At 41.4% G+C, this 13,169-nt stretch overlaps 2 protein-coding genes across 7 annotated transcripts in view; one reads left to right on the forward strand and one right to left on the reverse strand.

Annotated features, from left to right (window-relative positions):
* Positions 1-1,225: 1,225 nt before the first annotated feature.
* pusl1 (pseudouridine synthase like 1) lies at positions 1,226-9,963 on the reverse strand. 5 transcript variants are annotated; one of them, XM_078092428.1, is made up of 10 exons: positions 9,855-9,962; positions 9,325-9,491; positions 9,173-9,233; positions 8,168-8,355; positions 5,663-5,812; positions 3,881-4,051; positions 2,394-2,448; positions 1,944-1,971; positions 1,682-1,844; positions 1,226-1,367 (listed from the first exon to the last, which is right to left on the reverse strand). In XM_078092428.1, coding segments are annotated over exons 2-10 (873 nt in total). In that variant the 5' UTR covers positions 9,381-9,491; positions 9,855-9,962; the 3' UTR covers positions 1,226-1,366. The 5 variants fall into 5 exon arrangements, 4 of the variants coding, with proteins under 4 accessions (XP_077948554.1, XP_040059701.1, XP_040059702.1 ...); XR_013453238.1 differs by lacking the exon at positions 9,855-9,962 and having other exon boundaries at positions 3,862-4,051; positions 9,325-9,736; XM_040203767.2 differs by lacking the exon at positions 1,944-1,971 and having other exon boundaries at positions 9,855-9,963.
* A 39-nt stretch (positions 9,964-10,002) lies between these two features.
* The window catches only part of LOC120835144 (arf-GAP with coiled-coil, ANK repeat and PH domain-containing protein 3), a 61,618-nt gene continuing 58,451 nt past the window's right edge, over positions 10,003-13,169 (forward strand). For both annotated transcript variants that reach the window (XM_040203764.2, XM_040203763.2), the window contains exon 1: positions 10,003-10,910. In XM_040203764.2, the coding sequence (XP_040059698.1) occupies positions 10,864-10,910 (47 nt within the window). In that variant the 5' untranslated portion in view covers positions 10,003-10,863. The remainder of the gene's footprint in view (positions 10,911-13,169) is intronic.

Below are 13,169 nucleotides of genomic sequence, written 5' to 3' on the forward strand. Positions count from 1 at the left end.
CCAACAGCACAACGACCCGAGGCACACAGCCAGGATAACAAAGGAGTGGTTTCGGCACAACTCTGTGAATGTCCTTGAGTGTCCCGGCCAGAGCCCTGACTTGAACCCAATTGAACATCTCTGGAGAGATCTGAAAATGGCTGTGCACCGACACTCCCCATCCAACCGGAACTTGAGAGGTTCTGCAAAGAAGAATGGGAGAAACTGCCCAGAAATAGGTGTGCTACGCTTGTGGAATCATACCCAAGAAGACTTGAGGCTGTAATTGCTGCCAAAGGTGCTTCAACAAAGTATTGAGCAAAGGCTGTGAATACTAATGTACATGTTATATTTTCGTTCTTTATTTTTAACAGATTTGCAAAAATTAGCAAAAAACTGTTTTCACTTTGTCATTATGGGTTGTTGTGTGTAGAATGTTGAGGAAACTAATGAATTTAATCCATTTTGGAATAAGGCTGTAACATAACGTGGAAATGTGGAAAAAGTTTCCGGATGCACTGTAGGTCAAATGAAGTGAGTGTGTCGCTTCTAAGAAGTGCTAAAACATTCCTCATGAGGTTCAATTTTGACGGAAGAAACATTTTGAATACAAGCCTGAATATATTAACATGCAGTCGAGGACTATAATGCGTGATGGAAGCTTTGGGCTGTCTTTGGTGTATTTGATCGATATGCTGGAACGTTAAGGGCAGCGGTTGTCAATCCGAACCTTCAGGCTCCCGATGCCACAGAGATGAAGTCCGGTTTTAATGGACTGTTAACTGACAACTTAGCCAAACTAGAATGTGTGCCGAAGCTCGACGAGAACGCTCTGTGAAGACTTTTGGATGAAGAACCAATGTATGCAGTTTTAATTTGGACAGGATGTATTATTACCACTGTACAGGAGGCATGGACACACAAAGCAGTTTTAGCTATAGTACTCTTCTCCACAGGTTGTATACTGTTTGATATTTTGTCAGAACCAACCAAGAACCAGTACATACATGTTTACATAGGGGTAATACTGCCTAACTAGGCTTAAAGTGACTTGTCTTTTGTAAAATGAAGGTCCCGTGTAGAAAATGACACTTATTCTGTAGCCGAGCTGCATTCATGGATACTCATGTATTCTTGACATGTTGAATTACAAGAACATGTAGATGTTCAACTGTGTGTTGTTAAGTGCTTATTTGTTTAAGTGGGGAAAAGACAAACAAAAACACCAGCTGGGGACACTGACAAATATAAACATCAATATAAAACTTTATTATAAGCCTTTATATTATAGAAAGACTAGATCAGCATGACTGGATGAAACAATTAATCCTCTGAGTTTCCATTGGAGGTAAATTGCTCCTCTGATGTCTGTTGGGAAAGCTGCATATCTGAAGATACAAAGAAGTTATATATCTGTAAGAAAAAGTTGCACACTGAAAATTCTGACGAGGAAATGCAATAAATTGTCTATATTCAATCAACACCCTACCGACAACTGCACTGCACGCTTTGCAGGTTAATATCAGTCGTTTGAAAGATTATCGTTAATATCAATTTAAACTTTTTAAGCAAACTAACAAACCAAAAATAAGGAGACACCTAATGCACACTACCATTAGCAAATACGTTGCAATGTAGTAGACAGACTAATAACAATGTACAGTATGTTGGGGTGATATGGAATCAAATGCTGCCTCCTCACCAGTTTCTTTGTAGTCCACCCTGGTGAGGAAGAGGCCGCGGGCCGGAGCAACAATTCCTCGTGGGTAGGAAAGAGAGTCCCGAGCTTCCAGTATCCCCTGCAGCTGGGGCACTGAGAGCTGCCCCCGGCCTACAGCAACTAGAGCCCCCGTCATCCTCCGCACCTAGAGGACAGGGCCACGGAAACCTCTTATTTACAATGATACTTATGAAAATATCACAGAATTACTATTTGCCCATTTATCTTGAGCATTTTTATCTACATTTGATGCTGGAGCAGTGGTTTCCAAACTAAGAGGGAGAGAAACGGAGAGAGGGATAGAGGGAGAGAAAGAGGAGGAGACGGGAAGCATTAGAACGAAAGCAAAAAATACATTGATGGTTGTAAAGACTTCCTATAAATAAAATGTACATAAGACAACTATGTAGAGTTTATATATTAGAATGCAATTAATATAATGCAATTAATTCAAAACAAAGAAGGAACAATCCTATTTTTTTGTTTTGTTCTCGGGGAGGGGATGGGAGGGTCTTACAATGTCCCTGTGTCCTCAAAGGGGGCCCTGACAGAAAAGGTTTGGGAACCACTGAGCTAGAGGAACATTGCTTATGACTCATAGTCAGTCATCACCAGCAGGTGGCGTTACTTACTAACAATAAACTGCAACACGTTTATAGAGTTTAAAATAATTGAGCTAAAAAGAGCAACAAACCTGCTTGTAGAGAAAGGATCTGGCTGTAAAGGTCAGCTCCCAGAATGGTATCTCTCTAGGAAAAACAAACAGAAAACACTGTCTGAAAAAATGTGTCAACATTATGTACAATGAAACAATTGTTGAACGACACATGTTTTTATTTCTTGAGATGTCTTCATGTTTAAGGCGTGTTCCAAACACTTGTCACGAGAAGCAACAATAAAAGCATTGAGTCCTGAAGGCACTGCAGTCTGCTTGGCGTCACTGACTCAATGTGCCCTATGAAAGAAAGGTTAAGTATCACCAGAAGGGTTTATGAAGCATAACAAAATCTTGAATGGCTGTCTGTGTCTAATGTAGCGCCACTTGATCATGTAACTATATCGGAGGAGCCTGGATCTGAACAACAAAGATCAGCTGAATGAAGAAAAAACATGTAAACAAATCCAAACATTTCTCCAACAAATGTGTTCCACCCGACCTCAGCAAATTGAGACGTGTCTCTCCTTTATCGCCCTTTTGTTGGATATTTCTATGCCTCCCCCTACGATGTGGACAAAGGTGGGGGCTGATGACATTCACGGTCATGCCAGCATTAACGTAGATCCCAGCTTTCTTCATGCGCAGACTTGTTTAAATGTCACATTCTGAATATCGCCACTTAGGCCCGTTAAGATTAGCTGCAATGGCACAAGAATTATGAATCTGCTTCTTTTGCCTTTGAATTTTTGTTTTTTTTAACTCGACATTTAAGTCACATCACCCCCCACGCCTCCCAACAATCCGAACTGACTGACTTGATATTTTGTGGAGGAAAGAGTGAATGGAGCTAACAGACGCATGGGAAGAATTGGGGCAAATACAAATTCTACTCAGTGCTTGCAGTTTGATTACATTTGTAAGGAGAGCACATTTTTACAGTTTGGTTTTAAACACGTCACAGCTCAATTTCTTCTCATCTTATCACTGTCACTTGTGTAATCTGCCAAAGCCCACATGGACCTCTTTCCATTTCGTGCTCTCCCATCCCTCCCTCTTCCGTGTTCCTGTGCCTTTTGTTGCACCGAAGTAAATAAAGTAAAGTGGAGTCTGGCTGAAGCTTGAAAGGAAAATCATCTAAAGGCTGTACTTGCAGTGGAGTCACTGTAAATGATTCAAAACGTTTTTTAAAGTATCAGTTGTTGCAAGATTGAGAAACACAAGATGCATCTTTTGGGGGCTGGAAAGCCCAAGCATAATTTCTTCATCTTCCTCTGCTTTCTATTCACTTTAATTTGGAATAATCAGTTATTCTTTCTTACTGCAGATGTGAAGTCTCAGACTAATTTGGCTATATTTACCAAGATATGTCCATTTTTTTTACAGTTTGTTATCCTGCTCCAAAAAGGCCCATAAAAATGAATGCATGCTTCAACATGACACCTTACACCAACGCATTTTTTCTCACGTGTTCTCTGTGCTGACAGCCACTAGCCAACCCGTCTACCTGAAAGTAAACAGCCCACCTGTGGAAGTGGGCGCTTACGAAGGAGCTTCCTGGCTCTACGGTTGCCACATCCAGCGTCTTCAGAGGACTTATGATATGAATGTCGGAGCTGACGGCCCTGAAGCTGCTGAAGTCCTGAGTCCCAACCAGCAGCGCAGCAGCCTCACGCATGGCTCCCACATCCAGCTTCCTGAGGGAATATAGGAACAGATCACATTTTATTTAACAAATGAGCACAAAAAAGCAGTATTTTCTATGAGTGACCTCCATGAACCACAATGTCAAGGCTCTGAGATATGATGCACACATTGAGTGCAGGTGCAGCCACGATGCAATTTTTCATTTAACCGGTGTTCGTTCGTCAGTCTGAAAGTACACATTAGACACAATCATGTTCCTGCTCCCAAAATAGAATAAGAGCATGGAAATGAAGGAGTGTGCTCATCACTAATGAAAACGTTGAATGCACTGATTTTAAATCTTGAAAGGTGTGGTTTATCTCGTATAAGAGGTCTTTTCATAGACTATTAATATAGCATAACATTTTAATTGGAAGTTGATAAGTTGCATAAAGTTAAGAAAATGTAATACATGTCTCACTGAAACAATTAATATTTATTTTTCTTCATTTATTTTATAACCAAAAACCTATAAAACCTTTTGACATCATCATCAAGATGGTGAGGATGGTAAACACTGGTAAACCATCAGCATTTTTTAGCTATTACTATTGTGTCTACTTAATTTTATTAATTCATAAAATAATAAATATAATAAAATATTAAATTATTAAATAAATAATAAAAATACAGACGGAAAAAAACATTCCATTCCAATGAATTTTTGACTCATTTAAAAACACCCGCCGCAATATTATTGCTAACAATTATTGCTATAGTTCAGAGAGTGGGGGGGGGGATGACGGCGAGGGAGAGGCGAGGGAGAGGCCGATCAAAGAGAGAACGGAGAGAGGCTGCTGAGGCAGATAGCCTTTTCGGGGTGGGTAGATGAGATCCTGAAATTGAGAGGAGGAATAAAACCACAGACACCAGAGAGATAGAAAAAAGGGAAGAAAGGAGAAATGGAAAGAGGTGGGTAGATGAGATCCTGAAATTGAGAGGAGGAATAAAACCACAGACACCAGATAGATAGAAAAAAGGGAAGAAAGGAGAAATGAAAAGAGGTAGAAAAGTGTAGTGAAGAGGAGGAGAGGTGGCAGAAGGAAAGAGAGCTGAAAATACCCACAGCCAGGGTAATATGCGTGGGTTCTGCATGCATATAAGCCTGCAGCTTATCTTGGCCTACTTTCCTGCTAAAAAAAGGAGTGAATGAAGACCAGAAAAATGTTTGTACGTACACTCTCTGATTTGTGCTCCTTCAGTCTCGCTCCCAGCTAAAGAAAACATTGTCTAAGCCACTAAACACTCGCCATTTCATTGGTTTCTCTCTGCACTTTCTCTCTGTCCATCCTGATCCCCGTCTCCTTCATCTCCCTCCTTCTCCTTTATTTGTTTTTGGTCTGTCAGCTCAGATGAAACCCTTTGTTTGACCAGCCCAAATTTGCAATTCTGATATGGCACATGTGGATTATTCATGTGTTTAATGTGCCATTGTTTCTGCATCGCTTGACACAAGCGTATTGGGGGCGTGTCTGTGTGTGTGTGCATCTGCACCTACAAGTTAGATTGAGTCTGAGGTAGAAATGTATTTCTTATGGGAAATCATCAAACATATGGATACAGGACTAAACGACAGATGGATGAATGAAGGGAGGGGCGGCGTATAAAGTAGGATAACTCACTTGTCGCGGAGGTTCCAGCAGAGATCACTTTCGGTGAGGGGAAGCTTAGAGTTGTGTGAGATTCCCAAGGCTATTCGGTAGACGTAGGTCCGAGACTGGGCACGAAAACGAGCGTGAAAATCATCAGGCACGCGGTGGGCACGCGTGATCCTGGCAGAGGGACAAAAGAACAGTCTGAGTGAAAGATGACATTCAGGGCAGACAGGATGGCAATTTGAGCTCTACTGTATCTGACATTTTGAATATGCAGTTACTGCTTTTAAAATCATAGAACATCCGAGTGAACATTTGAATTCTGTTGGATCTTTAGGCAGTTATTTAAAAACCAGACATCCCATTTATCCTCCCTACTGTCATCTGACCCAGATGGAGTTTATACTCTCCTTTTGTATTGCCACAAAGAAAAACTGTGCACAAGTCAGTGTCCAAAATGCCAGAGTTGCAGATTTTTCTTTTTCAATGGTCCAAATTATAACTGAACAACATTACACAAAACCATTGTCTTTGACTGCCTATAAGCATCCTTCATATGTTCATTGCTGGTAAAGTAACACTCCACACTATCTCCTTTCAATGAGGCAGAGATGTTTGTTCAGTAATATTACAGTGACAAGTAGGGAATCTTATATCTGTAGACTAAAAGAACAAAGAACTGCAGCCAGCTGTTCCAGGGTGATTGCGACCACACTGTTACACGTGTATGCAATCATGCATGCACATGTGTGCTGGAGAAAGCAGGAGTTGACATGGGGTTGGTGTATTGTACATAATATAGACGTATGTGCCGTGGTGTCTGTTTTTAGTACACAGCAGAGCATGAACAGTCTATCAATGAGTGTGTGTGTGTGTGTCTTTTAGTGCACAGCCAGAAAACTAGGTTATGTTTGCAGGGGAAGATATTGGGCGCGACACGTGGCAGAGGAAACCCTTGCGTCTGCCATCAGAGCCTGCTCCGATGTGAAGTGACAGCCTGTTTGCCTGGCTCCCAAACCACACATGCATCAAATTTTCATAAGCAGTGTACAAAACATGGCCTTAAAACAATTGGGAACTAGTGCTTGTTTGGCACTGCCCCATTTCACTAATCAGCAGTTTCCTCTTTTGGGAAAATATAGCCGATCATTTAATTTAGGGCTAATTGAGGTTTTTCCACAAAGGGACAGCAGACAAGTGAACACCAGAGACGATGTGCTTTTAAGATGGACCCGGAATAACAAATTATTTACGATTTGAACACAGGGGAATGTGTATGAACATTAATGGTGGTTGAATATTTTGGCAATGTGTACATGATGTAGTTCAGAGGCGATCAATAATTCTGCTTATAATGACGTTACTGAGAACAAGATATGTGTTTATACTGTAGATCTCTCAGTAGGTTGCACATTCTAACCACGCTGTGGTTTACATTTAGCTAGATGAGACTATCATTGTGTGAGTGTGTGTTAGGGACCAAAAAGCAGTGCAGGGATAATCCTTTCTAACCTTCGCTCCGCAGGTTTAGGGATTAGCGGGATGCTGGAAGCTTTCCTTTCCTCTCCTCGGTCTCTCTCACAGATGGTCTATTCTGTTTCAAACTCACTGCTCCGTCTCAATGCCGTCTGTGTCAATATCTGTTTGGGGCTCTTACTTTGTCTCTGCGCAGGTCCCTTCATCCCAAATATCTGAATCTCTTTGTCTCTCTTTTACTTCTTTTACATTCTTCTCTTTCAGACAGGAAAGTAGTCTAAACCAAAATAGTCCTCAAAAAGTGGCTGCGTCCTTGAATAGTACAATGATGCACTGTGTACTAAATTGATTAAAGGGAAGAGGTGAAGAAAAAACACAGCGAAGAAAGAAGGGAGAAGACGGAACAAAACAAACCAGGATATGAAATACTCAATTCACAATTCATATTGCTCTCTCCCTCGAAGGCTCAACTTGTGGCATTTCATCAACGCTATATGCTAACTGCTAGTAGATAATATACTTGTATTATTGTTAGAATATGAGAAGAAATGTAAGTATGTTGTTGGCGATATAAGGTTTTAAAAACAATACCAGAGTACAATTATCTGAGGAATTTGTGTGAATTTGCCTATTTCGGCTGCTTGTAGAATTATTGGAATTGTGGATACGATAACCAATAACTTGTAGGTGTTCATTCACCAATGTCATATAGCATTGTATTTCAATGTAACTATCATACAGCAAGCAAGACACCTAACCCCTAATTGCCCCTAATTGCTCCCCGGGCAAAAATGTGAAAAAAGCCATGGGTTTAAAGTGTAATGTAAGTCGCTTTGGATAAAAGCGTCTGCTAAATGACCTGTAATGTAATGTAATACAATATTTATGGCCCATTTGTTTCATACCTTTACTTCAATAAGAAGTTATTGAGATCAATCAGAAAACGTCACACCTAAACTACAGACTTTCAGGTTACTGTGGCTGGGGCACCAAGAAATATATCCAAATATTCAACTTGCATGACCTTGTGTTACATTGAAACCCTATGAGACCCACCTGATCTGCTCAGCCCCGAGATTGAAATTGAGAGCTTCAACAAGAATCTCTGCAGTAAATGGCGGCTTGTCCTTCCTGCGTTGGAGGTCGAAATGGGCGGAGTTAGAGAGAGCGTTGACACCCGTGTCTGTCCTGCTGGAGACTGACAGAGACACTGTGTTGAGCGGCTTCAGCTTTCCTATCGCATCCTGACCACAGATAGAGAGAACATTGAAGAGATGAATTAGCTGTGGGCCCTTGTCTAAAAAAAAACACTTTTGAATGAGTAGCTCTTGAACATTTATTTAGGCATGCGACAGGAGTCACTAACATGCAGACTTATGAATAATCAGCTGTATGAAACATCTACCATGTAAAATACATTTAGCTTAGTCCGTGTTTTAAGAAGACGGGCTGAAAAACATCTGAGGGACTTAAAACGTCTTCATCGGGGTATATCAGGACGATATTATCAGGGTTAAGTCAAAACATGTTGTACATCCATAATGTAAGAAGCGTTTCACAATCAGAGTGCCTCCGATGTTTTTCAGACTGCCAACGAATACCAAAGACTTCCTTCAAACGTAGGTGGACAGTAAATTATTCTGTATTAGTACATGAGCGCTTACCCTATCCATGAAGAGAACTAGATTGATTTTGTATTTCAACATTACCAACATTGGGTTCCTTAACCCAGAACAGCAGTCTTTTACTCTGAAACAGTTTAAACACAAACTAAATACTAAAACCTTCATGACGGAAGGACTTATTGTGGCTATTGTGTTATGCATTAGTTGGCGAAAACTCAAATCATTTCTACACTGATTAATATGATAGCCAGCTTAATAGACTAGCCTGCCTACAGTATATGTTGTGTTTTAAACAAAAGGCTGCAGGTAATTTCACCACAAAACCATATGGTAGCCTCTCAATAGCTTGTTTTCTGGTTTGCAGGATTAGAACTGAAGTTGGGATGAAGAAAAGAAAGATGAACATGTATTTGAGGACACAACATGTCATACGTACCTCCAAGTGGTCCTGGACCCCCTTCCAACCCAGCTGATTGGAAGGCGCTTTCACAGCACCCCTGTAGAAATAATCATAATCAAATAGATAAATATAGAGTAATAATAAAACACAAATAATGTGTAACCAGTTTCTCTTCGGTATAACCGTACCTGTATTTTTTTCCAATGTATTGAAAAAATATGAGATAACGAGCCCCGTTGTGCATGGTCTGTCCAGATGTTTCACACGGGGGGAAATCCCCTTCACGCACTTACAACCTATCACCGCGTCTATATTGTTGCTGACAGGGACTGTGAAGGACGACGTTTGCAAAAGCCTGTGAAGGACAGTGTTTTAGGAGAGACGAAAGACCACAGACTGGGGGAGAGGAAACACAGCGGGCGGAACTTCCACACGAGCCGCATTTCCAATTTGTAGTCCGGAAGAACCGTAAAAAACAGCTTCTCAGCTGCGATAGGGTCGGTTCAGTGTATCAATTTAGCATTTATTTTCTTAACTTTACACAACAACCAGCATTGTGTCGATGAGACGACAACATGTGTATCCAACACTTCCTGTGATGACGCGCTGCCTGTACATACACGTGTATGTGTGCACATGTGCACTTCAGTGACAACTACGGTCCCTGCATGTCTAAATTCAATTAATCGGACATATAGACATGAATGTAAAGTTTAACCTTTCATTTTGATCATATGAGCAACGACTCTGCCGTCTGACTTTGCCCTTATCTGTCGCTTTTTGATTGCGTCATAATCGACCGAGGCGGCGCGTGTCGGCTCTGACCAGCTGCTTAAACCATCTGCCTTGAACATCATTGAGGTCAGAGACGGTGGAGATGTGTCAGCTGCGAGAGTGATGAAAAGAGTCAGATAGAACCACCATCCACAGAAGACTTCATGTCGGTTTATGATGAAAGTAATAGTCGAGTCAAAAGAGTCAACACGAGCTGACCAGCAGCCTATACGATTGGAGGGCCACTATGATATAATAATTAAATCAGACTTGTTATTTATGTATTCCATTGGAAAACAATCTCAGCTTGCAGTCGATCGCTCTTTCGACTTATTCATTGCGCAATTTGCTGCCAGAAATCTGAGATGAAAGTGTCTTTTCCCGATTAAAGTAAGAGATTCAGGTATTCGTCTTTAAAATCAATATTGTTTTACAAAAAGCTCTCCAGGCCTATGCCATGTGAGGTAGCCTACAGTTTGAGGTGGCAGCATAAGATTTTTAGCAGAATATTAGGGTCATACTCCCTCTTTTCTAGATGTTATACGATGGACCCTAACCCTAACCCATAAACATCACAATTGTTCGAAGGATCGATGATGAGAGTCTACATAATATATTTCAAGTAATTGTGCGAGTTACACCGATGGAGAATGTACCTGGGGAAATACATGTATTCCTGCCTTTAGCCAGAGTTGTTACGCTGGATGGTAACTAGACGGCGCTCTCCTCTCCCCTTTTCCGTGTCCACGGTACAGAAACACTGGCAGCAGCGTAGTAGTAATCTGTCTGCCGCGCACCGAGCTCGCATTTTGTGTCACGGTGCCACCGGGAGAGGGGCGACAGACTGCTGCGCGTCAGGGGACACCGGTGACCATCCGCACGGTTCAAGCGACATCCCGCCGCGGGCAATGACATTCGCTGATTGAAGTGGGAATACACAAGGAAACGCAAAAATGACGGTGGACTTTGAAGAATGCATAAAAGATTCACCCCGATTTAGGTAAGTCGGCTGCTCTTAGACACATCATCGGTGCGCAAAAACGGCACACCTTCTTTTACGCATCTTTTTTTTTAAATGGGGACCGAACGTCTTCCGCTCATTCAGCATTTGTGTTCCCATCAAACGTGAAACCAGATGATTCAGGCATGTGTTCGATAGCACGGCGTGTTTCTTTGATATATATTTTATTGCATTTGATCAAAATCAGGATTTATTTTATTGACACATGCTCTTGGTTGTTCAATCATTCATTTGATATATTTCTGGACACGCGTGTCATTGGTTCCAATGTGATTTTTTAAATGTGGCTCGTAACGCTAGCTCAGTACATATGCGAGGAGGGACACTCATTTCCATGCACAGCGAGGATCCATTTTGCGTGAGTGTAAAAATGATAAGTGATTTCCAGCATGCTTTAATCAACCACCTGATATGTCCTGAATAAGAAAGGGGCACTCCTTTATTGTAGCCCAGTGAGAGTGTATGATGGGAGGCACCTGTGTGTGAATGTTGTGCAGCATGGCATTCGGGTTAAGTGCAGTCTTTTCATCTGCTCATAGACAAGGCCCTCTCCTTCAGTGCTGGTAGGAGAGAATGTACCCTTGCAGCAGCAGTCTTGGCCTGGCTGGTAAAGAGGCAACAGGGAGAGAAGTTCCTCTCTGCAGGAGACAGAGTTTGTATGGGCACAGATCCAGCAGTCCGGCTCCCTGCGTGCCGGCAGGAGTGTTCTAGCCACACTCGGTCCACGTGCCAGTCTGGCACTCTGATAAGAAACTATAGGAGATTGAACAGCATGCAAGCCCGGGATCTCATGTGAATTATGAAATTGGCTGGTATTATCATTTATTCAGAGTTTCACTAAGAAAAAGCAGGGTGTGGAAAAATAGTCTGTTGTCTCTGTCTTCTGCTCTGATTCTTCTAAGCGTATTTTCCGTGTTTGCTCTCTGTTCTCTTTGTTTGTCGATTTGTTGCTTCCCTCATCTTCTCTCTCAGACACAACTCATCCAGCTTGTTGCACGACTTACAGATAGTCTGTGATTGGAGTGATAAAGCAGACAGTGGAATGAAAGAGTAAGAGCTGATACAGATAGGCATTGGCATTTTCTGCTTAGATCCCACCTCAGTGATGGATGGTTGAGACGGAGGGTCACAGGAAGAGACATTTTCTGCCTGGTTCACTTTCCCATGGTCTAATGCAGACTGCTATTTGGGAAATTCTAATACCGACAAAGGAAACTGATGTTTCCTTGGAATAGGGAATTTGTAATGTTGTGTAATACTGCAAACATGATGGTATGATAATCTTTTTGCTGGTTTGGATTACATTTGGATCATAATATATTAAAAAGCAATCAATGTTTTTATTCCTCTGTATACGTGATATTGTCCAGATTTTTCTGATCAGAGGTGCCGGTTTGTCCGGAGTTTGGTTTCTGGTTGTCTTGACAGTCTGCTGGACAACACTCAGAATACTTGTGTTCATGCACAAACACACATGGTTTCCTGCTAAAAAAATAAAAGTGTTGGAACCATCGCATTGTTAATTTTATCTCATTTCAATTTAATTCATTTTATTTTGTATAGCCCAAAATCGCAAATTACAAATTTGCCTCGGAGGACTTTACTGTCTGTACACATGCGACATCCTCTGTCCCAAAATCCTCACATCGGCACAGGAAAAAAACTCTGATAAACCCTTCCATTGGGAAAAAGGGAAGAAACCTGTAGGTCCAGCATGATAAGAAAAGAGATGAGTCCTTGGTCCGATGTAAGTAGAAGATCATTCGTAATTTTCACCAGTGCTGTTTCTGTGCTATGTTGCACTCAAAATGCTGACTGGGAATCCTCAAACAAAGCATTGTTTTGTAGAAAGTCACATAATTGATTTGCAACGGTTTCTTAAGAAGAGGTTTAATTACAGCTACCTTGAAGGACTGTGGAACATGTCCTGTCAAAAAAGAAAGATTCATAATATCCAGTAAAGACGTGCTAACTAAAGGAAAAACTTCCCTAAGCAGCTTAGTCGGAATCAGATCCAAAAGACGTAGTAGAAGATTTAGACTTCGAAATTATAGAAGTCAGTTGATCAAGGTTGATGGAAGAGCAGCCATCCAAGTAGGGATCACAGCCAACTGCTGCACCCAAAGTTCCTACATCCAAGGCAGGAGACGAGGAATTTTCTCTGATAGTCAGAATTTTATCATTCAATCAGTTCATGAAGTCGTTACTAGTGAGGTCCAAAGGAATCCACGGCTTGAC

This window comes from Gasterosteus aculeatus, chromosome 17, assembly GCF_964276395.1.
Source record: "Gasterosteus aculeatus chromosome 17, fGasAcu3.hap1.1, whole genome shotgun sequence".
In the NCBI taxonomy this organism is placed as follows: Eukaryota; Metazoa; Chordata; class Actinopteri; order Perciformes; family Gasterosteidae; genus Gasterosteus; species Gasterosteus aculeatus.